Genomic DNA, 25,598 nt, shown 5'->3' on the forward strand with positions numbered 1-25,598 from the left:
ATGCAAACACCAAACTCTTGCTTCGATTCCCTACTATAAACACAACTTTTCGAAATGATTCTATTGGGACTCACACAAATTAATGGATCCAACTGCCAATAATTTGAACTGTTAATATAACAGAAGATGTTTAAATAGATTGTTGAACCATTCAAAATTTAGTTAAGTCGAAGCTAATTGTTGTAGATTCTAATCCGTTTTAAGTTCTTATTATCCATGTGTAGAATCTAACTAAACAATAATTACAAGTAAACACCAAACTCTTGCTTCCCTAATATAAACACAAGTTTTCAAAATGATTCTATTGGGATTCATAACAATTAATGGCCCAAACTGTTAATAATTTGAACAGTTATTATGATAAGTAGATAGATTTTAACAATTTTTAGGCAACTAATTGTTGTAGATCCTGATCCATCATCACTTCAAAAAAGATTCTGATCCATCATAAATTCTTATTATCCATATCTAGAATAACTAAACAATAATTACAAGTATAAGATGGAATGACAGAAATTTTCTCCAAATCAGTTTGAAGAAAATATTCTCAAACCAATTTAAAATAGTGCCAAGTATCTATAAACATTTAAAAGACACATTAAATTCTTAATGTCATTAATAACAGTTTATTAACTTAGACTAAATTTAATGTGTATTTTAAATGAATTAAAGAATATTTTATTCATACTCATTTGAAGAAAATTTCCGTCCAAGGTGGAAAGCAAGTACACCACATCCGTGCAATTGATGCAAACACCAAACTCACAGCAATTAATGGCCTAAACTGCTAATAATTTGAATAGTTATTATGATAAAACTCGTAGAAATAATTCAAAATTTGGTTGAGTAAATAAATTTTAACAATTTTTAGGCAGCTAATTGCTGTAGATTCCGATCCGATTAGTCATAAATTTTTATTATACAAGTCTAGAATCTAACTAAACAATAATTAATAATTATTGATTCTCTAATTAATATAAACACAAATTTCCAAAAAAAAAAAGAAGACTATTCATTACTGGGTCGTCGTGAGAAAAGAAAAGCGCAACTACAACCCAACCCACCACAACAGCTATTATCAACCGCTACGCTGAGAGAGAGAGAGAGAGGGGGAGGGGGTGAGAGGGACGTACCCTCCGACATTTTCTCTATTCTTTAAGCAAAGGCTTTCTTCTTCTTTTTCTTCTATTCAGATCTCTCTCTCTCTCTGTGTCTGTGAATTTTCGATCCATAGCTAGGGTTTTCTCTGTCTATCTCTCGCTCTCATTTCTCATATATATGATTTCAATGTGCTAGAGAGCCAATCGCTCTCCCTTTCACGCATAGAGCTTGACAGGTACTTCTCCACCGCTCCATCCACGTTTTTTCAAAATTTTGCAATTCTAATTATGTTTCTGTGTTATTTTGATGTGATTGTGATGAGCGCAGCATTATTGGTTTCTTATTCGTTGATGTGGTTGAGTTTTTATTTGGATTTTCGCAGTTTTTAGCCTATTTTTGGGGGGGACCATAAATGGCGGTTTCCGAGCCGATCACGCCGGGGCAGGTACGGTGTTATCAGTTATGCATGTATTTGTCTGCTTATTTTGAGTGAATGCTGGGAGATTTTCGCTTGCTTGATTGGATAGTGAATTGGGCGCGAAGATCTTTTTTGTTTTGTGAAATTAGTGAGCACTTGGTGTGAAGAGGATTCCATTTAGTATGTAATGTTGATGCGTTAGCTCATGCATAGGATTGTCATGCATGGGTTATCCGGGTTTGCCGAATTTTTTGTGGGGATCGCTTCTCCTAAAGAAATTCATCTTTCGCTGCCAAAAGTCTCATGCTGTTGGTTCAATGTAGCAAATTGTTTTTCTTGATGCATTTTCTGCAAACTTCTGTTGAGTATACACATGTGAGTGAAAAACAACTAAGTTCCACATTGAAATTATCTAAGAATGAGTGGTTAATATAACATAATTGAGCCCAAATCCACTAGCTTAAGCTTTTGGGTTGAGTGGTATCTTAATATGTTATATTATGATCCCATTGAAAGAATTTTTAAGGAATAAATAAATCTCTGCAACAACTTTAAATTGGTGTTCGTGGTTTTATTTTTTTAATTTATTTATGAACTAGAAATATTCACAGTTCACATTTTTCCATTGTTATTTGGCATTAATCTCTTTCTGCCCATATAAAGTGCTTGTTAATTTAGTGGTTCTTTTTGTGAGAGAAGCAACGTCACCACCCTTGCTCAATATACTTTGTTCATTCTAAGCCTAGCCCACCTAGTGAAGCAATTAGATTCAGTGCTGGTAATTGCTTACACGCAAACTGCAATAAGGGCTTGCAGAGGGGCTCTAAATCATTTGAATTGACTAATTCATGTGACTGTGTATCTAGTATTGAATCAAAAACCTTTGCCCGCTCGAGGTACAGTCCCAATATTTACTAACTCTTCTTCAATCAAGATAGTAAGATTTGAAAGTAATTAAGAATTTCATTAGTGACTTTTGTTTTCTCTCATGTTTAACTCAAAGTGTGAAGTATCTTATTTATGTTGCCATTGATATGAGGACTCTGCACCTCAACTACTCTTAAAAGAGCCATTTTTCTACTTGACGTCATGCTGTACACAATTCTCTTTGTACCTGGACTATACACATTTGACCGCCTAACATGCTGTCTGCTTGCATCTATGATACGGGGCAGGACATAATTATCTGTTTAAATATGGGAAAAAGAATCATTTTTAACAAAAAGCATAATAAGGATATTCTTTTTAGATAAGCAATAAACCAATCTCATTAAAAGCATTAAGGCGCCTCTAGCAAAAAGTATACAAAAGGACCATCTAACTAGCAAGGGAAAAACGAACAAGGAAGCCACTATAACTAATCGGCAAAGTAGACACATACGTTACCGTCCATAGATACAAAGTTTCATAGATCAAAGATAAAATTTTCCCCAACGTCCTCTCACTGTCCTAAAAAAGTCTATCGTTCCTTTTCTTCCATATACACCAAAAGAGGCACATAGGCCCTATTTTCCACTTTGCATCACTTCTAGGCCTGCCCTAGGACCACCTACAAGTGAATAAGTCTACAACACGACCCAAAACCACTGAAAAAAAACACTCCAACTGGCGGATGCCACATCGCAATGGAGAAGGTGATCCACAAACTTCCCATTCCTCTTGCATATGCAACATCTATCCATCACGATCATGTGCTGCCTCCTAAGATTATCCAAGGTGAGGATCTTGCTTAGAGCTGCCGACTGCGCAAAGAATGCCGCCCTTGAAGGAGCCTGAGTCCACCATACACTCTCCCAGGGGAAGTGGCTACCTACAGGTGAAGCCAGAGAGAAATAGAAGGAATTGACCTTGAACAATCCTCTTTTGGGAAAAGCCCACTGCAACTGGTGCATAATAAGGATATATACAATGTATGAAACCAATACCCATTATTGGAAACTCAATTTGGGTTCATAACTTGGACATTTTTCTTTTCACGAGAATACCAAAAGAGAAAAAAGGAAAATAATTATTTTTCCTAAGAAGGTATGCATTTGGCTTTTCTTAACTCAATTGAACATCTAATGAACTTTAGCTCAAATGGTACTAGGAAGGTGGAGGGTGAGATCATGGATTCATGTCCCACTTGGGTGTGTAACTTCACCAATAATAATAAAAAAAGAATCACTTTTTTTGTTTTTTTTTTCCGTATTATTTGTTTGGATTTGATTGAAGAACTATATTCTCTTGTACAACATCAAGCTAAATGGCAATCAATTTAGAGCTGCATCTTCTGGATTTCTTTCTTGTTCTGTTTGTTCATCTCTGCTCTTTTTTCTTTGACTAGATTTTATGTAATACTTAATGGAGTTTCCCTTAATATGTCCCAGGTGTCGTTTTTGCTTGGAATAATCCCAATATTTGTCGCATGGATATATTCAGAGTTCCTTGAATATCAGAGATCTTCACATCATTCTAAAGTGTAAGTTCCTTCTGTCAACATGAGTTGGTCTTATTTTGAATCTTTGGTAGTATTGATGACATCCACTTGCTTGTATCATGTACCTGTTTTAACCAATTATGGATTTGCTTCCTTTCTTTTACTTGCTGATAAATCTCAACTTGTCTTATTACTATTTTGAGACTAGTTATAAGTATGCAAGGGTGTGGAGGTTGCTTACGTTAGTAAGCATTTGCCTTTCAAAGGGTAAAACGATTGACAAAACTGATTTTTAAAAGAAAAAGTGTTAAACTAGAATTCGCTTTTCTTTTAATTGCACGTTGCTCCTTGGGCCTCTTTTAGATTCAGGTGACATAGCACCCCAAAGAGGAATGGCGACTAAGGCAACACTTGATGAAACTGTAAAGTTACACAACACCAAATTTGGACGAAGAGTGGGGGCTAAATTGGGGCACTATACAGTTCAAGATAATTGAAGGAATACAAAAATAGGCAGGGTCATATGTTAGAATTGTTGTTATCTTTTGGCCATTGGTATGGACATTTATTTAGAGGAATGGTGACTGAGGCAACACTTGATGAAACCCTAGAGTAACACCGCACCAAATTAAGAGGAATATTGGGGGCTAAATTGGTGAATTGTTCATTATTATTATGTTTTGGCCATTGGAATGAGATTAATTTAGTCTGATTACTTGGGGAAGGATTTGGAACCTTACATCTTGATCCCAAACCTATCTTAAACCTGGTCGGTTCTTGATTGCCTTCACATGCAAAGCCAACTCAAATCCCATATGCGTATTCCTGACCTGCCCATTAGGATTGAGAGCTGCTTAAGTGGGGTTGTTGCCATCCAAGAAACACGAGAGCGTAGGATGAGGAGATCTCTATTTTGGTTCTGTCATTCAAAGACTTTAAGGTAAGGAACACCAAGTAAGCTCTTTAGAGCTATCATATGTGCTTTATGCTATACATGCATTATATATAATATGTGTGTGTATTTGTGCAAGTTTGAATGATATTGTGGTTGGTGGGTTGATATTAAGCTAATAATAGTAAGCGTGTGGTTGTTATCATTAGCACTACTATAACATCTATTAAACACTAGAAATTTTCAATGGCCTACGGGCTACTGATTCTACTAATTTTACCATTTATACAATGAGTCTCTTTTATGAATTTGTGATCTCCATTTGATGCTGCAATTCTTAAATTATATTGAAATTTTATTTCCTAATACGTAATTTAATAATAAATTAAAATGTCTCATTTTTTTTCTTTTGAGCACAGATGCACTTAAGTCTACCATCTTGTGTTTGATATATTTTTCAAAATTGAGAAGATTGTTATTTATGAAAATGACAGGGAATAATATATGACTTTTTTTGATAATATTATCTGATGCCATGTTTTCTGGGTTGCAGTCATTCAGACATTAATCTGGTTGAACTTGGAAAGGAGACAGTCAAAGAAGATGATCGGGCTGCTTTGCTGGAAGGAGGCCTCGCAAGATCAGCATCTGCAAAGTTTCATAGTTCATCCATTAAAACGAATTTAATTAGGTCACTTGCAATGATATATCTTTATGGAGTTTCATTTGGATTGTGTCTTTAAGTGGTCTTACCTTCTGCTCCAAATGTTTCTAGGTTTCTGACCATGGATGACACTTTCTTGCTAGAAAATAGAGCAACTTTGAGAGCAATGTAAGTCATTATCTTTTTGATTGGGATGCAAAACTTAGTCCTCATTCTTGCTTATATCATATTACACTCATGTAGGTCTGAGTTTGGGGCAATTCTGCTGTATTTCTACATATGTGATCGCACAAATATACTGGGAGAGTCTACAAAGGTGCTTTTGCCTGCTTCTTGATTATGTTTCTCTAATCCTGTCCATAATCCCATTTATGATGGTTTTGCGCTAAGATGCTACCCAAGATATTATGATCCTTGCTGATCTCCACAAGGGACCCTTTTCTATTTAATTCTGGACGTTTATTCTTTTTCTTCCTGATTCTAGTGCTGCCTCATACTGTCCATCTACATGTCATGCATAATCTTACATTTTTATGATATGAACTTTTATTTGTCAAAAAATCACGTAATTGTGGAATATTATCCCCTTCTCCTTTTATTTTTATTTTTTTTATTTGTTTTTGTTGGAAAGAATACCTTCCACTTTTCTATGCTAACTTCTTCTTCTCCTTTTAAAACCACTATTCCAAGATTTTATAGAATTGATACAGGATTATGTGCAATCTATGATCTTCTTTCAGGTTAGGAAAGTAGAAACTTTCAATTTTTCTTTTCACACTGCTGGTGGAAGCCTTCTAATATTTTTTCTCTTTTGTTTCTTCTTGAGACATGCTACCCTTCCATCTTCCATCCATTTTTTTTTTTTCAAATTTACCATTGAATCTGTAGGACCCACATGTAGGTCTAACAAATTCAATGGTGGATTTGAAAAAAAATATGAATGGAGATGGATGGGATATGGAAAAATAGCATTTCTCTTTCTTTTTTTTTTATTTTTTTGTTGGGCTAGATATCATAATCTTTATCCAGCATTTAATTTATAGTCAAATGTGCCATGCTATTGATACAAGAGACTGGAATAACAACCATGCCGCCATATGAGATGTATCTTTTTCTGACTTCTTTTTGTCCTAAACGAACAATTTATTTCAAGCTAATGGATGTAGGTGTTGGATTCATGCTTTAAATACACATTTTGATACACACAATTGGATGTAATTTGTTACTGACAGTTAATCAATTTTTGGCGTTTCTTTCTTTGGGCAGAATTACAATCGCGATCTTTTCCTCTTTCTCTACATTCTTTTGATCATAGTTTCAGCAATGACTTCTTTGAAGAAACATACTGATGTGTCAGCATTCTCTGGAAAATCCATACTTTACCTTAATCGGCATCAAACTGAAGAGTGGAAAGGATGGATGCAGGCATGTACTCCTTCCAAAGCTCATAACTTGTGATTTCTGGTTTTCATTTATTGGAATGTTAAATATTTGAGACTGCAAAAACCTTTGCTGATATATTAGTTTAATATCTGAAACTGCTTGTGCGCACAGTTAGGCTACATTTGTCAGTAACTTACTATGCTCATTGTTTATGTAATTTGCTTTACTGTGCTAATTTTTCTTCTTTTTTTTTTTTGACAGGTCCTGTTTCTAATGTACCATTACTTTGCTGCAACGGAGATATACAATGCAATACGTGTCTTTATTGCTGCATATGTTTGGATGACTGGATTTGGCAACTTCTCCTATTATTACATTAGAAAGGATTTTAGCCTAGCACGCTTTGCACAGGTAATTGATGTAAACTGTATAATCAATTTACTCACACAAGTATTTGACTCATTTTTTTTTTTTTATTCTTTGTTTTTTTCCCCCCATATATTTTTTTAATCTAAGATCTCGTCAATCCTTGTTATATGATGCAGATGATGTGGCGGCTAAATTTCTTTGTGGCATTTTGCTGCATTGTTCTGAACAATGACTATATGCTGTACTATATCTGCCCAATGCACACGCTTTTCACTGTAATGGTGTATGGAGCCCTCGGGATTTTTAGCAAGTATAATGAGAACAGCTCAGTGATGGCTGTGAAGATTCTTTCATGCTTTCTTGTGGTTATCTTGATTTGGGAAATTCCTGGAGTTTTTTATGTATTCTGGCGTCCACTAGCTTTCATTTTAGGTTAGTAACCTACCTTATTTTTCCTTTTGTGCATTGGTTTGGACTTGCTGCTACATTCAGTAGAAAGTTAGTTAGTCAATCTATAGCTCAGCTGGTTTGATTTGCTTGTTTTCAACTCTAAGTGAACTAAGCAGAAATTTGAGAGCACTCAACTTGCACTTGAAGTCTAAATTTGTTTTTATGGGCTTCTGGTTTCGGAGTTTTTTAGTAGTTCTCATACTTTTTCATTGGGTTTTTGTTATGGTATGATTTGTTATTTTATCTTTTTCTCCTGGCCTCAATTAGGTCTTCTCTTTTCTGTTTGTTTATCTCACTTGAACTTTTATTTTCACCCACCATTTCCTCATAATGCAACTTTTATTTATAAAAGAAAGTAATACCTTGTGCTTTTATTATTATGGTGTACACAATGTAAGATTTCAATATATTAATTTGGCTGGCATTGAACTTCCTCTAGTGGCAGACTTTCAGGTTCTTTTTTTTTTTTTCTTCAAATATGCGTATACCAACTGGCTTATGCATTTGCATAACAGTTAGTTTTTATGACAGGATATACTGATCCTGCAAAACCAGATCTCCCTCGACTGCATGAGTGGCATTTCAGATCTGGACTTGACCGCTATATATGGATCATTGGGATGATATATGCGTATTACCACCCCACTGTAATCTCTTGAATGTTTGATCATCTGGTAGGTCTTGCTCTCTTGGTGCGACAACTTCTAAAATTGTCAAATATTTGATGTGTTAGGTTGAGAAATGGATGGAGAAATTGGAGGAATGTGAAACCAAGAGGAAAGTCTCAATAAAAGCAAGCATTGCTGCGATTTCTATATTTGTAAGTTGCTATGATTTTGTGGCCACAGCATATCTATTATTTGTTTCTAGATTTTGATGATCTATTTTGAATTTTCTCATATTTCAATTTCATTTTTATTATTTTTTCTAGGTTGGCTATTTGTGGTATGAATATATCTACAAGCTGGACAAAGTTGCATACAACAAACTCCATCCCTATACATCATGGATTCCCATAACGTGCGTATTGATTAGTGCTTTTTATTGGTTGTAATTTAAGGGAATATTATGACTTTGCAATGCAGAATGTTAGATCAATTATAGTTTTTTTGTTCATTTTCCAGCATCTTACTATCACCTTCTTTGTGATTCCAGTGTTTATATTTGCTTGCGGAATTTCACTCATCAGTTACGGAGTTTCTCTTTAACTCTCTTTGCGTAAGTTTTCGATTCAATCCTTGAACTACCCTACCCCTCTATGGGGTTAATGAATGACTTTTTTCTATGTATTTTAAATATATTCCGCTACCATATTTTGAGGGTACTTTATTGTTCTTCTTGGAATTACTAGGTTTCTCGGCAAGATAACTTTGGAGACCTATATTTCTCAGTTCCATATCTGGTTGAGGTGTGTAAACTTACTCATATTTCATTTATTCTTTCACTAATTTGCCTAGTGTTGTGTTATATAGCCATTTTATTACATCTTTATTTATTTATTTTGAGAGCATCTTTACAATAAGCATAGTATCTGTCATTTTTAACTCTTTCATGTTGCCTCGAATAAAATTTTAATCTCATGCAACCCTTTGTGGAAGTGAATTGATACCATGATATCAAAAGCATTTCCATATTTTTGCTCGGTGGATGAGGTATCTAGGCTTTCTTTGAAGATGTCCAAGAGATCATAGAATTTTTTTTTCTCATCATCTAAATTCATATTAAAGTATAGGTAGTCCCTTTCTCTCTTCCTCTGACACTTGCAGGAAATAGTAGTAACAAAAATGCCAATGCACAGTGAAAAACATTGATAGAGATAAAAGAGGCAAAATACGAGAGAATATAAAAAAAAGCACCCAAAAAGAAAGACTGTGTTAACTCTTAAATGCGTTTATAACTTCCCAATATGTATCTGCAGATCAAACACGCCTAATGGGCAGCCTAAGTGGCTTCTTTCTGTTATCCCAGAATATCCCATGCTTAATTTCATGCTCACTACCGCCATTTATACCCTTGTAAGTATATTTCTTGTTGACCCTTGAATTATATGGAAGCCCCCAGTACTAACTTTGTCCTGTTTTTTGTTGCATTTTGATGCCCCCTGAACTTGCTTATGCAGGTATCGCTTCGTCTTTTTGAATTAACCAATACACTGAAGACAGCTTTCGTACCCACAAAAGACAACCGACGGCTGCTGTATAATTTTGTTGGCGGGGCTGCCATTTCTGTGTGTTTGTACTTATTCTCACTCATTCTTCTTCAGATCCCTCATTCACCGGTAATCCCCTTGCTCCACTTAACTGTTTTTGAGAGAAACTTTTTTCATAGTTTGGATTTGTGAAGGGCTTTTGTCGAAATTGAGTCACAGATTCTATTATACTATACATGCACGCACACATACATATATTTGGGAAAAAGAAAAAAAAAAAAAAAACTCTTCTTATCTGCATATGATGATTAGTGATTCAAATTACTCTTACAGGCCTGACAAGTCAATACCTAGAAAGAGTTCCATAGATGTTTCCTGTTGTATGTGCAAAAAAAAAAATATATATAAACGGGGGAGTTAAATAAGGGGATTTTGGAAGATGGTGCTTGCAAATATCGCATAAAGCAAATATTCCAATGGTGCGGAAGAGACTCGCCCTCATTGTTGCATCAGAGCCGTAACAGAAGTTCTATATGCAGGGCAGGAAATATATAATATTTTTTGTAATATTGCAGATTGCCACGTATCAATTCTTTCTCTCTCCTTTTTTTTTTTTTTTTTTTTTTTCAAATCATCAAAGAGAATGTAGGTTCCTGAGACATTAGATTACTTGTTTGGCATTAAAGAAATTCAAGATTCGTTATCAATGTAATTTTGTCAATTTGTATTTTTACATGAGTGGATCACATACAAACTTGGTGTATTCAATTGAAATTTTAATGTGAGATATTGTTCCATACAATCCTGCATCAGTATACTTCTTAATCTGCTAATGCTTTCTTTTTATTTAATTTTTGTTTATGGGGAGAGAACTATGTAGAAAGATCTTAAGAAAAGTGAACTACATATTTCTGCGTTGAAAACTATACAGGGTGTCAGGGACCAGGCTTTAGAGTGAGATTGATAGAATAGGAAAATACAACTAGAGTCAAAATCAGACAATTAATATAGATGAATAGAAAGTAAAATAAAACTATACCAGGAAAGAAATCCTGATAGGCATTCCTGTGAACTTTTTGACTGACCAGAAGGAGCTTGTCCCATTAAAAAAAGAAAAAAAAAGAAAAAAAGAAGAAGAAGAAAACAAATAGAAAAGTACTCTATAAATTCTTGTGATGACGCCAACAATTTTATGAGATGTTAAACTTATTAGAATATTACTTTATTTATTCATTTTTTTTATTAACTTAAAACTTTTAGAATAAATAGTGATTTAACTTGATAGAGTTTTAGGTTTGGAGAATGAATGCTTAAAGGTTTTACTAATTTGATTAGGATTAAAATTGGACGTGTTGAAATTTGAATACGTGTCCTTAGTGTCCTATTATGAAACACGTATTCCAATAAACTAACCCCAACGATTCATTTCTAACTTGAACCAAATCCAAATTACTTGTAAGACCTAGGAATCGTATATGGCCCACTGCCCCATAAAGGGTCACAAAGATGGACCGACTCAACAAGCTAAAGCCTACCATCAACTCTCAACACATTTCTAAAAATTCCCATAGATAGATTCACTAATCATCCAAGGGAATTGGAGACTTCTGTAGAACCTAAGAATTGCCTAAAGCCTACGACATAGAAATGACCCAAATAGATTTACCTCCAGCCCATTGAAAGAACCTAAGACCCAACAAACCTAGAGCCATGACCCTTCCAGCAGATTCCATAAGACTCTAGAATGTTCTATATGCTTATATATAAGGCCTAAGGTACACAATCTCATACATTCCACACACACTATCAATAATGCTTTCCTTACCCAAGAGAGTTCTCCCTCTCGCCCCACTGACTTGGGCATCAAAGTCCCTTTAACCCTTTGGGACTAGCGTGTTTTTGATGTCTTTTACCTCTTTTTGCAGACAGAGCTTCTCCCTGAAAGGCACCGATGAGGCTATTGTTGGTTTTGTACACCAACATACAGCACCAACTGTTGGTATACAAAACTAGCAATGGCCTCAAGCCGCCTTTCAGGAAGGAGGTTCATCTACAAAAGAGGTAAAAGATGTTAGGAGCCCACCAGCCCTAGAGGACCGGAAGGTAGGAGTGTCAACCTGGTTCGGTTTCTCGGTTTTTGGCCAAAACCGGGGACCGGAACCGAGGTACCCCGGTTGTTGGTTTTGGGAAACCAGAACCAGGAACCGGGTCCCGGTTACTGGCTGGTTCCGATTTCCCAACATGCCATAGGCATGTTGGGTGTGCCTATTGTTTCTACATTTTCTCATCAACCAAACAAATATAAACACCAAAGAGATCTGCTTCATATTATAAGTTGGGTTGATTTTGCAATTTGTTGACATACTTCTTTGGAAGAACACGAAATTATGATATGCAATACTTTTCTGCCTGTGATTTCTTCCTTTCAATCAGCCACTTCTTCCTTAGAAAATGTGAAAATACTCGAATAGAATGAGAGAGGTGGAAGTGAGAGAGCCAACGAAGTAGAAGAAGATGCTAGAAGAAGAGAGATTTGCGTTTTTTTACTTGTGTGAACCTTAGACCTAAACTTATGTGTGGTGTGGATGATTGTGAACAATGTGAAGTGTGCAGCAGCTGAAACGCATAGGAAAGAGTGAGAATATGCAGAAAAAAAAGGTGAGAGTCAAGAGAATATGTTATTAAAATATGAAAATATATTATTAAAATATGAAAATATATTATTTTTTATATATATATCACCCGGTTCCGGTTTCCCGGGTGCCAAAAACCAGGACCGGAACCGGGGTCTCCAATTTTTTTTTTTTTTTTTTGTGCAATCGGAACCGGAACCAGCTTCTCGGTTTCCCGGTTTCTTGGTTCCGGCTCTGGTTTTCCAATATTTTTTGACACCCCTATTGGAGGGACTCCGATGCCCATGTCAATAGTAGGCGAGAAATATAGCTCTCTGGTAAGGAGAATGTATTAATGATTCTGTGTAAAGTAATGAAATTTTGTACCTTATGCCTTATATACAAGCATGTAAAGCATTATAGAGTCTTTTGGAGTGTGCTGAAGGGGTCATAGCTCTAGGTCCGTTGGGTCTTAGGCTTCTTCGGTTGACTAGAGGTAAGTTTATTCGAACCTCTCTATGTTGTAGGCTCTTAAAAAATTCTTAGATCCTACATGAGCGTGAAGTATTTACACTTTGAGATGACATTATCCACAAAAGTCTCTCACAAACCATTAACATTTTTTTTGAAAGAATTGAAGTCTTAAAATATCTAGTCACAATAGTGATGAGCTCATCCGATGATGATCACTGTAATGGAGTCCACGCCGGCAAGTATCTAAACCCTTATATTTTATTTGGTTGCAACTAGCAGGCACATTACATCCCCCAAAGCCAAACAAAATTCAATTACAGCCACCTCGTGGGACCACCAGACAAGGTATGCTTGACACTACGGCTATCTGATGAAGACAATTAGCAGCTGTTCTTATCCAATATCCCATGAAATATTTGTAGCTTGCCGCTCAATTAAATATTCTCGGAGACAATCTTAATGAAATGAAGAGGACCTTAATCCTCTTAATTGACAGGAATTTGGTTTATGCCAAGTCCTTATAAAGTTTTTCTTTATACATAATGCTTGGCTCCTAAAGTCAGTTAAACACAAGGTCGGCTTAGAAAGCTCCATAGAGTTGGCTTAAAGAAAAGCCAAAGTCGGCTAGGACAATAATTATTACATTTAATGTACTCCCTTTATAGACCAATTTAATTGTAGGATATATATATAATGTGAAGTTATGTAGACCATTAAATATAGTCTTAAAAGTTATATAAAATGACTTCTATTCTATAAGGAAGTGATGTAAACCCACCACTTTGTGTCTACCACTCATCAAGTGACACCTCAGCATTTTAGAATAAACCTAATTTAAGGAAAAAACAATATCATACTAGATTATTCCAACTAAACCCTAAAAAATCAACCCTTTTTTTTTTTAAAAAAAAAAAAAAAAATTTAAAAATTGATTGGGTGGCTGGGTGGCCACCCTATCCCCCACTTGAGGTCACTGGGGGGTGGCTCGCCGACCATCCCAGATGGGCTGGATGTGGCCTGCGCGGCCACCTCCGCCCATGGGGTGCCTCCCCCCCAGATGGGCTGGGGGTGGCGGCTGCAAATATTCTTAAAAGAAATTAAAAAAAAAAAAGAAAGAATAAACCTAAATAATTTGGTGTTTTTGTTTTTATTTGGGTTTGTACAATAATCCTAAGTGGTAGCTTCTTATTGGTGGGCACAAAAAAAATAGTTTACAATACCTCCTTATAGAAGTTATACTCCTAACAATCATGTATAACATGGTAGATATTTAGGGGGGGGGTTACAAGCAATGTTAAAGATATAAAAGATTCTAACCCATTTCAAGCAATCACAACACATTTGGTGTGATGTGTATTTCAATACTCAGTCACTTAAAAAGAGAACCAATATTAAAATTTAAATCTATAGTTTCCATTTTGGAATCTACTTTTTTAAAGTAAAATACTAACTTTAACATCATGATCATGAAGTTATAAAAAGTATCTAAGCATAATAAAATACAAGATACTTTGTAAAATCATTCTCTCTCTCTCTCTTTCTAGGGTGGGTCTTAGCAAATTGAGTAAATTTATAAATCATCCCCCAGTCGCCCTCTCATCTTCCCCAATCCTATGTGATTGTGGTCCCCACAACATTAAACCAATCCCATGCATCAAATGTTGTGGGACCAGAACCACATAAGATTGGGGAGAATGAGAGGGGGATGAAGAGATCGATGATGTGTAGATTTACTCCACCAAATGGAATGGGGCGAAAATGGGACTTAAGGATGGATGAATATAAAGGGGCCCCAAATGTTGTGACAACCAGAACCACATAATTTTATTGCATGCTAGCTGTACTCGAACTTTCGAGCTTGGGGATCGATTGATCGATAACAATATTGTACCTCAACCGTTGGATGTGGGATCGATAGTTCGAAACACAAATTCATTTTAAATATTTATTTTGTTGAAACATGTTCTAATACAATTTATGGAGCATTTTGTCCATACATGTATATTATAAATATTTTGATGAGAATTTTACTCATAAATAATCTTTAAAATATTTAAAGGTCTCCGGGTTTGTAAAGTTTTATTAATTTTTTAAAGTAATTGTCACGTATTTAGGCGAGGTGTTACGTATTTCACCTAACTTCTGTCCAAATTACAAAACCTATCAGAGTGTTACGCCAACACCAATTATATTGCAACATAATTGGTCGAACCAACCCCCAATTTTTTTTGTTTTTATATATATTTTTTGTTGTGGGAACACACGTGTCACAATATAAGTGGTATTGATATGACACGCTGATGATTTTCATTAAACTTTTAGACAAAAGTTGAGAGCAAAGTTTTATTTGTTAGTTTTGCTTATCCAATAAAATTTCAAAAATGATTATTGCAGATTATTTTTGAGTAATGTTGGAAATTATTTTTGTGTTCCTCTTGTATTATTTTAAAAATGATTATCAAATTCAATAATAATCAATTACAAGCGTCCCAATAATAATTTTAAAAGCCATATCATTTTTAGAATGACACAAGAAAAACATATGACGAACTTCTAACATTACTCATCGCAAGACACCCAACAAGAAACTACTAACAACAAAACAAGAAATTCAACATTGGAGGGAGCCCGCGTGACTTGATGCTACAAGTGAGATCAACAAGAAGATACGCATTAATTAGAAATGTTGACCCAACATAGAAAATCAATGGATTCGTATCTCCTCAAATTTTTTTTAAATATATATAAGATTTTTAGATTTTAAAATTCGAGCCCTTTATTATATCTAACGGTCCAAATAAATGCAGATGTTTGTGTATTACCAAGACAAGTGGGTTTGGTATGTTGAAAAACTAAATTATTTACCTTGATAAGGAACAAGCGGATAAGCCTCTACATTTGTTTGAACCGTTAAATAAAAATCTGAGAGAATCTCAATCCAAATATTAATGAAGACTTAAAAAGTCTAAAAGTAAGATCTTAACAATAGTTGCATCCACTGAAACTACGTACAGCATATTTATAACATCGCAAACCTTCTTTTGAAACTAATGGCTTCCACTGAGTCACTTGGCTTCTACACTTTTGAAAAGAGTGTGAAAAGTTTACGTTAAAGAGGAAATGCAATGCACTGACCGACAAATCCATCAGCAGTCAAAATTGCAAGTTAAATATGCATGCATATATATATATATATATATATGCATGTACACTATCAATTTCAATATTGCGTATATTTATGTTGATGTCTAATGCCTGCCACCAACGAAATGCTCACAATATATAATACAAAAATGTTTATATATATATATATATATATATAATTTGCATGCTTCACTTCATCGCTTATAGGTATCGACTTCTCTTTCTCTATCTCTCTCATTCATCTTTGGAACTTCGACAACCTTAATTTTCAGGGCAGAAGCTGGAGATCGAAGTGCAGCTCCACATCATGAGTAAGCCATCTTTTCATACGTAGCATACTACAGAAAACTTATTTTTTAGTGAATGTTTTAAGGCCCAAAAAAGTCACTAAAGTTCAGTGATGTGCAGAAAATTGGCACGTCACCAATTGGTGGCGTGTCAATTTTTGCAATTAGAGAGAAGTTTTCTATTTTTATTTTTTAAATATTCAAACGAACGAGAGAGTATATATATATATATATATATATATATATATATATGAGAAAATGTACAATAAGTCCCTGAGTCAACCCTTCAAAATTTAAAACTCCCTAAGTTTTTTTTTTTCTCGAAAATTTAGTACTCACTGGGTCAATTGAAATGTCAATAAAATTCCTGCCTCAAAATTTTTTAACAGCCATTAGAGTCACTCAAAATGCACCGTTTTACCTAATTAAAATATTAATTTTTTATTAATTTAATTTAAAAAATTAAATCTAAAAATTAAAAAAAAAATTGAAGGGTGGCCATAGTTGGCAGTCACAAGCCACCCCAGGGGGTTTGGAGGCCACCCCAAACCCCTGGGGGGTGGCCGCAAGCCACCACAGGGGTGGGAAACCACCCTTGGGGACCTTCAATTTTATTTTTATTTTTTAAATTTAAATTTAATTTTTTAAATTAAATTAATAAAAAATTATATTTTAATCAGGTAAAATGGTGTGTTTTGAGTAGCCCTAATGGCTGTTAAAAATTTTTGACAGCAAAGATTTTATTGTCATTTCAATTGACCTAGGAAGTAAATTTTTGAAAAAAAAAAAAAAAAAAAAAAAACTCAAAGAGTTTTAAATTTTGGAGGGTTGACTCAGAGATTTATTATACATTTTTCCTATATATATATCTTCTAACATCTACTTTATCCCTTATTTCTTTATCAGGGTTGGCCTTCATCACCCTTTTCTCCTTCTTCATTAGCTCACAAAAGATCACTCCTTTCATAGCCAATTCTCTTGTTCTTCTCACCATATCCTCCATCCTCCTTGTTCTTTATCAAACAAATTCTGCAGACATCATCAGGGGTAGTGGTTCAATGACCTAAGGAAATCTCCAAAGTAGTTAGGCATGTACTAGGGCGTGGGTTCGAATATCCGTAATAGAGAATCCCCACATATGCTTGATTTGTATTAGCCACCTTGGTTCTCATTGATGCCCTGGGGATTAGGCTATAGCTCAGTTGAACTTGAGGAAGCACTTGCGGTTCCCACCGTCTAGGCCCCTCCTGTGCGGCTCTCAGCGGGTAGGTGCTACTATAGTCACATCCAAGTAGGATAGCCACAATTGATCTCCCCGGCCTACCCTTAAAAAAAATAAAAAACAGATTGTGCATGCACCATTGGAGTCTCAAAAGCAAAGCATGCAATTCGCTTCATATGCACTGTTGCTGCATCTGCTGGAGGTGGATTGGTGCTTTCTCTTACACATTTTGCTTTCAGGAAGGTTTTGGAAAGGGAGAGATTTGCAGATGTCATTGACATGATAGTGAATCCATCATTGATATCAACTCTAGCTACTGTGGTGGGACTTTTTGGTAGTGGAGAGTGGAGATTTTTGAACAGAGAAATGGAGGAGTTTGAGCTGGGGAAAGCCTCTTATCTCATGACTTTGATTTGGACAGCCATAATATGGCAAGTTTTCACCATTGGTTGTGTAGGATTGATTTTTGAGGCTTCTTCACTTTTCTCAAATGCCATAGGCAGGTTGGGTGTGCCTATTGTTCCAGTTCTAGCTGTGATATTTTTCCATGACAAACTTGGAGGAATAAAGGTTATCTCCATGGTGTTGGCTGTTTGGGGCTTTGTTTCCTATGTCTATCAGCAATATCTGAATGATTTTACCCCCAAGCCTGAAGATACAAACTGTAATGAAGTTTCCAATATTGGATGAATAATGTTAATTAGCCTACTTTTGGCTACAACAATAGACAAGATAGATTTAGGTCAATGTGAGTCTAACTTTACCCGAAACACGAATTAGATATAAGAATTTAATGTCTCACATCACATGACTCATATGAGAAACTATTAGAAACTTCGATGGGTAGTGGAGTTGTAGTTGAACAAAGAAATTGGTCCGCCCTCTACTTTAAACGTTATTCATCAGTTTAGTGTAACCTAAAGAGGGTCAAGAAAAAGAAACTGTTTTCAGGTGTTTATACTTTCAAATCAAGATTTTGTTTCAATGGATTATGGTGTGTTCTTTTATTAGTTTATTGTGAAAGGAGAAATGCTATATGCATTTCCAAAAGCACAATCTCTAACATGATAGTAAAAATCACTATGTGATCCAAAATTTAATGATGATTCATTAAAAAATTAATGATAATTTTCACTTAAAAGTGCATGTAGCATTTTTCTTATAAAAATTATGATAGTTAAGATTTGAATTTTATATAGATTTATTCACATATCATCTACTTTTTTTTTTTTTTTTTGAATACACATATCATCTACTTACATGTTGCCAAAAGTGGTGAAAACACAACAACTTGAAAAGTCAAGAAATAAATGTCTCTCTTAAATTGTGGTCAGTCTTCCCACTAGTTGGTGACCCCACTAACTTTATGAATTTCCATGTGGTTGGTGATCTATTAAAGTGTCAAATTGAAACTTTAATTAAGAAAGAAACGTTGAAATGAAGTAACAATGATTAATAAGATAGAAGTGGAATAAAATTATAATATGTCACATTACTCATTCATGAAGCATGACTATAAAGAACCTATAGGTTGATGTGGTAATGTTTATTAATCCTTAAATCATCATTTATTTTATTTTTTTTCCAAAAAAAAAAGAAAAAGAAAAATCAATGATTGATGGGCTCTACTACATCAATCCAATAAGAGCAACTCTAATGATAGTAGCTAAAATATAGTGAAAAGTGAAACTCTTTATTTTAGCTACTACCTTTTCTATATAAACTCCAATATATTATCATATTCTCTACTTGGTAGGAACTTATGAAACATGAAAACTTCTTTATAACCATGGCTGTAAATGAGTAATGTTACATATTTACTAATATCGCACTTCTATCTTAATACGTTGATGTGGTAGTTTGTTTTTTTAATTTTTTTTTTAATTTTTTTTATTTTTTATTGTAAGTGATGTGGTAGTGTCTTTTAATCCTTGAATTAGCTCTTGTTAAAAAAAAAAAAAAAAAAAAAAAAAAAATCAATGATTGATGAGCAACTCCAACAATAATGAAATATCTAGTGAAAAAATGTAATTCTCTATTTTAGCTACTATTTTTTTTATACGCACTCCAACAGATTATCTATTTTATTATCTACTTGTTTTTAAATATTATTTCTCCTACTTTTTAAATTATATTATATTTCTCATATTTTCATTTGGAATGGTGAGAGAGGAAGAGAGGGATGGTGAGAAACAATTTTTTATTTGAACATTGTACTACAAGTTGCTATTCGCTATAGCACCATATGTATTTTAGCTAGGTGTGGCAATTCGTGTTTGGGTGTCGGGTTCGGGTCGTATCAATGCATGTGTATAAGAACTATAACCTTAACCCAACTCATTAAATTAAACATGTTTAACCCTTCAACCATAACCTTCTAATTTGTATTAGGTTCATGTCGGATTTATGGGTCAGGTCAAAAATTGCCTACCATTATGTCGCGTGTCGGGTTCGTGTTGTATCGAAGCATATGTATAAAACTATATAGATCAACCTTAACTTGAACCATTTAATTAAATGGGTTAAATTCCTTAACCGTAACTCTTTTATTTCGTGTTGGATTTATGTCAGGTTCATGGGCCATATAAAAAATTGGCAGTTCTAATTTTAGCTTACCTCTAACTGATGTTATGGAGGTGAAAAAGTGAGTATATTAACTAAATTTAACTAATATTTACATTTGACCTAATATGTTGTAAATGCTCTAAGATGAGAATGTAATACAAATGTGTTAGGTAGCATTACTCTTTGTGAATTTCAATTGGACCAAAAGCCGTAGACTTCTACCCAATTCGGCATTCTGTTGCTTCACACTTTAAACGCTACCATGAGAATGTCATTGACATTAAAGTACCCTATTAGTTATAGGTTGTCAAAAGTGATGAAAACAAAGCATCTTGTCTTCAAGGGATGACTCAATCAGCTAGGGACCACACCTCATGAAGTAAAAGTCACTAATTCGATTCTCCCCCTCTCCTTGCATGAAAATGTTAAAAAAAAAAAAAAAAAAAAGCATCTTGAAAAATCTTGAAATAAATATTTCTTCTAAATTGTGGTGAATCTCCCACATTGAATCATCATTTGTTCCAAAAATTTAAGCCGTGAAATGTTTTAGGTGAGAGTGTGATACGAATCAGGGCCGGCTCAATGGCTAGGCCATTGAGGCGGTCGCCTAGGGCCCCCAGTTATGAAGGCTCAATTTTTTTTTTAATAAGCCCCAAAATTTTTTTTAATAGGGCCTAAAACTTTTTTTAATTTTATTTTAACTTAAGGCATAATTTTTTTTTTTTTTTTTTAAAATAAGGCCCAAATTTTTTCTCATAAAAAGTTTTGCCCTCTAAAATAAGGCCTCAATATAATAAGCCCATTGTAAAATAAGACCAATTAACCAAAAAACAAATATGCCACATCATTTTTTTTTTGGCAACTAATTAAAAGTTAAACTTAAAAGTCCTGAAACAACAATAAGAATGAAAATAATAATAATATTATAAAAATATAATAATATTATTAAAATAAATATTATTTAATTAATATTTAAATATTAAAAAAAATAAAGCTCAACTTCAAAATTTCGCCTAAAGCCTCCAAATACATTAAGCCGGCCCTGGTACGAATGTGTTAGGTATGATTACTCTTTGTGAATTCGTATCAGACCAAAAGCTGTAGACTTCTAGCTAATTTGGCATTTTGTTGCTTCACACTTTCAATGCCAGCATGAGCATATCATCGACATTAAAGTGTTGGTACAATATAGAAGGGCAAGATGATATTTTCAATTTTTTTAAGACCATTTTACCCTCTTGTTTGCTTAACCGGTTCATCTTCATTTCCTTTGAAATGGACATAATCCTTTTGTTCTATTCTGCTTTTAAACGGTTGGTTTTATCCGCAACCCTTTTCTTGGGTTTCGGGTTAAGAAATTTATTGAATAGGATATATATTTGACCCAATATTTTATTTGTACTGCTTTCTTTCAATTGGCATAATTGTTCTATATGAGAGGTAGCTCAATCAGCTAAAGATCACGTCTCATGGTGGTCACTAGTTCGAATTCTCACTTCCCCTCTTGTGTGGACATGTCAAAAAAAAAAAAAAAAAATTGGCATAATTGTTCAATTTGTTCTTGTTGGTTCTTTGCTGTCTTGCCTTTCATATACCTCTATTTTATCGTTAATTTTATTATTTTCTTGCAAAAAAATTAATAAAACTTAGAGATAAATTCACAATCTTTTAAAGAATTGAACTCTAAAATATCTAGTCTATAGTGATGACCTGATCATGATCCGATGATGATCAAGTGCAGGTCGGCACCTTGTACGGCCCACCAAACGTGTATGTTTATCTGATAAAGACAAGAAGGTGGACTCATCCCATGAAATATTTGTATATATCTTTCTGCTTTATTGCTCTCTGCAAACCCCAGCAACTTGGCTAACAGAGATGGCAATAAGGAGAAGCAATCAAATCGGGTCATCGTTTACAAAAAAAAAAATCGGGTCATCATGACCTTTCACCACTGTGATTGTTATTCTCAATTGTCAAAGGAGGAGCCAGAGTTGTCCTCTAGTGGGGCTAATTTAGTTAAAATGAAGTAATATTTTTTTCAGTAATGTTAAAAGCCGTCTTTATGTTTTTTTTGTGTCCCTCTAAAATTGACGTGATTTTAAAATTACTATTGAATTTGTAATAAATTATATATTACTGAGTTTTGATCAAATAATAATTTTAAAAACCGCTTTCGAAAAAATGAGAACAATAATGCAACAATACCTTTTATTGCACTGACTAACCCATCCACTGCCAAATGTTAGACACTTTCATTGCATATACCCTCTCTCTCTCTCTCTCTCTCTCTCTCATCTTTGGAACATCTTCAACTTTGACATGGGAGAAGCTCAACAAGTGCAGCTCCACATCATGAGTAAGTCACCTTTTCATATGTTTATTAGGAAGAGATTTCTTTTTAGTATGATCAGGTACAAGATATATATATATATATATATATATATATATATATAGTGATGGATTTCCAGTATGCAGCTTTTCATATGATTTTTATTTTGTATCTACTTCTAGTTTGCTTCAGTTATAATAGAAACTGATCATAGGTGTACGTCTTATAAACTGTAAACAGGAGTATTGTTGTATGTATTCCTGTTGCATATATTCCTGTTGAATATATTCCTGTAGTTTTTGGTTTTTACATGAAGAAATTTTTATATTCTCAAAGATCAAGATATGGTTTCTTTTCTCTTTGATTTGTGGAGTAAGTAGATCACTGGAGGTACCAAAAATAGATATCTCCAAGATCATATGTCATAGTCATGGATATATGCTTGAATATGTAACAGATTGATGAAGATGCTACCTTTGCTGAGTGGAGAAGAAGTTCATACTCTCGATCAACTTAGAGTAATTTTAGAAGTTCTTATTGCGTCTCTAAAAAATTGAGGCGACTTTTAAAATCATAGTTTGATCAAAATTTAATAGTAATCAATCACAAGCCTAATGATGATTTTAAGAACCACATTGTCCTTAGAGGGACACAAAAGTAATAAAAAGAGACTTGTATCATTACTTATAATAATAATAATAATAATAATAATAATAATAATAAATCTAGAATCGACCAAACTGTGTACTCTATAAGAATTTTTCCTGCTTATGATCTCTTTGCTCCTATAAAAAAGGATAAAAGACTTTGGGTTGTAGGTAGACTAACATGTGCACGCGGTCTAGCAAATCAGGAAGTATTGTGGTTATTAGTGTACGTGTGAGTATTGTGTGTCAATTTGAGAAAAAAATAAATAAATAAAATCAATAGTTAATATACCCAAGTAGACCTAAGCTTATTAGCTTAAACTTTTGAACTAAAATGATATCAAAATATGTATATTAATGTACTATTGGTGAACTTCCTAGATGATTCTCTCCTTAACAATTGGTATCAGAATCAAGTTAGCTTCCTCATAAACGAGTGTCTTAGTCTTTGACACGCTTGGTTTGGTTCTCGTAAAGAGTATGGACGACTCTTGAAGTAGAGTTGTGCTCTGTGGTCTACAATTAGTATAACTCTTGCACGCGTGACACTCTTTAATTCGTAAAAAAGCTCACAAGTAAGGGAGAATTGGGTTAATGTGAAAAAAACTTGCACGTGGAGGGTTAAGATTTGTTGTAAGTGCACATAAAGTGGGCACGTGGGAGAGTACATAGTTAATATACTTAAACGTGTTAAATCATCATTTATCTCAAATGCTTAACCCGATAGAATGAGATAAATTTAATCATTACTTCAACAAAACGAACTCTAATCCTTTCAATCGTTGTGTTCTTTAACAGGTAAAGCGGGCGAAGAAGAAAACTCAACAGAGCATATAAATGCCACCGCCACCGGCCGACCGACAAGCGGTCAAGGCAGAAACTACAAGCGGTGGCTCCGAATGGCCATCTACACACTCTTCCTCATCTCCGGCCAGACAGTAGCAGTACTTCTCGGAAGATTGTATTACGACAAAGGCGGCAAGAGCAAATGGCTTGGAACCCTTGTGCAGCTCGTAGCCTTCCCACTCCTCCTCCCTTACTACGTCATCATCATCATCATCTCATCACCACCCAAAAACCCCATCAATATCGTCCAATCAAAACAGCCTTCGACCTTAATTCTCTCATCAATCTATGTCTCCCTTGGCCTACTTATTGCAGGAGATTGCTTATTATATTCAATTGGGTTAATGTATCTTCCAGTCTCTACTTACTCCCTCATTTGTTCATCACAATTGGCCTTCAATGCCTTCTTCTCCTTCTTCCTTAACGCACAAAAGTTCACTCCTTTTATAGTCAACTCTCTTGTCCTTCTCACCATCTCCTCCATCCTCCTCGTTGTTCAAACAGAGCACTCTGCTTTGGCTGTCTCCAAAGGGAAATATATAATTGGGTTTACATGCACCATTGCCGCATCTGCAGGATACGGATTGGTGCTCTCCCTCACACAGCTAGCCTTCAAGAGGGTTATCAAAAGGGAGACATTTGCAGTCGTCATGGACATGATAGTGTACCAATCACTCGTTGCCACGGCAGCCACCGTTGTGGGGCTCTTTGCGAGCGGAGAGTGGAGAGATTTGAGCACAGAAATGGAGGAATTTGAGCTGGGAAAAGTCTCCTATCTCATGACGCTGATTTGGACGGCGATAATGTGGCAGGTTTTCGCAATTGGCTGCGTGGGGTTGATTTTTGAGGCGTCTTCGCTGTTTTCCAACGCCATTAGCGTTCTGGGTTTGCCTGTAATTCCGGTTGTTGCTGTCATCGTCTTCCACGACAAGCTTGGAGCAATTAAGGTGATTTCCATGGTGTTGGCTATCTGGGGATTTGTGTCGTATCTCTATCAGCAATATCTCGACGATTTTATTAAGCCGAAGGCTGAAGATAGAAACGGTAATCAGGATTCCAATGCCTCCCCACAGCCATAGGTTTCCGTTTGTGGATAAATAAAAGGTTATTTTACTTTTGGAATATATTGTATGAGATTTTTATTATTTTATTTTTTCTAATCAAATATGGGAAATTGTTACATTAAAAAAAACAAAAAAAAAAAAATCTAATAAGAATTAGGTTACCCAACAATATACCCAAAACGCAAAATACAATGCCGAAAAGCACGATAAGAACTTTATACATGCACCGAAAGGTTAGGAGCATGTTTGAAATTATGTTAGAAAGTAAAACTTTTAAAGTCAAAACGAGCTTTTTAACAAAAATTTTATTTTTAAACTTTTGTCAAAAATGCGTTTTGATAATTTTAAAGTAAAAAGTCAAAGAAATACTTTTGAAATCTTTTATTAAACATGTCAGGTTTTTTGTTTGGCGCAATTTTTTAGGTACTAAAATACTTTATAAGCCATTAGCCCTTTGAGGCAAACTCAAACCAACTACTCAAACAAACTCTAAGTGGTAAATGAGAACCTCATTTTTTTTCTTAAATGTAGAGAAAATCTCCAAAAACTCACATGTAGGA

General features: G+C 34.6%; 2 protein-coding genes and 1 pseudogene across 2 annotated transcripts; all 3 read left to right on the forward strand.

Annotated features, from left to right (window-relative positions):
• The first annotated feature begins 1,059 nt into the window (after positions 1 to 1,059).
• Positions 1,060 to 10,574, forward strand: RWA4 (O-acetyltransferase family protein). Its single transcript, XM_059581958.2, has 17 exons — positions 1,060 to 1,336; positions 1,484 to 1,546; positions 3,889 to 3,980; positions 5,384 to 5,521; positions 5,606 to 5,662; positions 5,738 to 5,810; positions 6,761 to 6,919; positions 7,139 to 7,288; positions 7,423 to 7,678; positions 8,228 to 8,343; positions 8,430 to 8,516; positions 8,628 to 8,716; positions 8,852 to 8,914; positions 9,048 to 9,104; positions 9,615 to 9,711; positions 9,816 to 9,974; positions 10,179 to 10,574. The coding sequence occupies exons 2-17, from the start codon at positions 1,514 to 1,516 to the stop codon at positions 10,182 to 10,184; spliced, it is 1,632 nt and encodes a 543-aa protein (XP_059437941.2). The 5' UTR covers positions 1,060 to 1,336; positions 1,484 to 1,513; the 3' UTR covers positions 10,185 to 10,574.
• Positions 10,575 to 11,860: 1,286 nt separating this feature from the next.
• On the forward strand, positions 11,861 to 18,274 carry LOC132169409 (purine permease 21 pseudogene; annotated as a pseudogene).
• Positions 18,275 to 22,399: 4,125 nt separating this feature from the next.
• On the forward strand, positions 22,400 to 25,053 carry LOC132168550 (putative purine permease 10). The gene is made up of 2 exons (XM_059579546.2): positions 22,400 to 22,508; positions 23,927 to 25,053. Exons 1-2 carry the CDS (start codon positions 22,472 to 22,474, stop codon positions 25,051 to 25,053), a joined length of 1,164 nt encoding a protein of 387 aa, XP_059435529.2. The 5' UTR covers positions 22,400 to 22,471.
• Positions 25,054 to 25,598: the final 545 nt, after the last annotated feature.

This window comes from Corylus avellana, chromosome 1 (assembly GCF_965113065.1).
Source record: "Corylus avellana chromosome 1, dhCorAvel1.hap1.2, whole genome shotgun sequence".
Classification (NCBI taxonomy): domain Eukaryota; kingdom Viridiplantae; phylum Streptophyta; class Magnoliopsida; order Fagales; family Betulaceae; genus Corylus; species Corylus avellana.

Bases quoted from the DNA above. Each gene is read 5' to 3' on its own strand.
- RWA4 (XM_059581958.2), top strand. From the start codon at position 1,514: ATGGCGGTTTCCGAGCCGATCACGCCGGGGCAG. The intron at 1,547-3,888 runs GTACGGTGTTAT...AATATGTCCCAG, and splicing joins AGCCGATCACGCCGGGGCAG to GTGTCGTTTTTGCTTGGAAT. The intron at 7,679-8,227 runs GTTAGTAACCTA...TTTTTATGACAG, and splicing joins TCCACTAGCTTTCATTTTAG to GATATACTGATCCTGCAAAA.
- LOC132168550 (XM_059579546.2), top strand. From the start codon at position 22,472: ATGGGAGAAGCTCAACAAGTGCAGCTCCACATCATGA. The intron at 22,509-23,926 runs GTAAGTCACCTT...GTTCTTTAACAG, and splicing joins AGTGCAGCTCCACATCATGA to GTAAAGCGGGCGAAGAAGAA.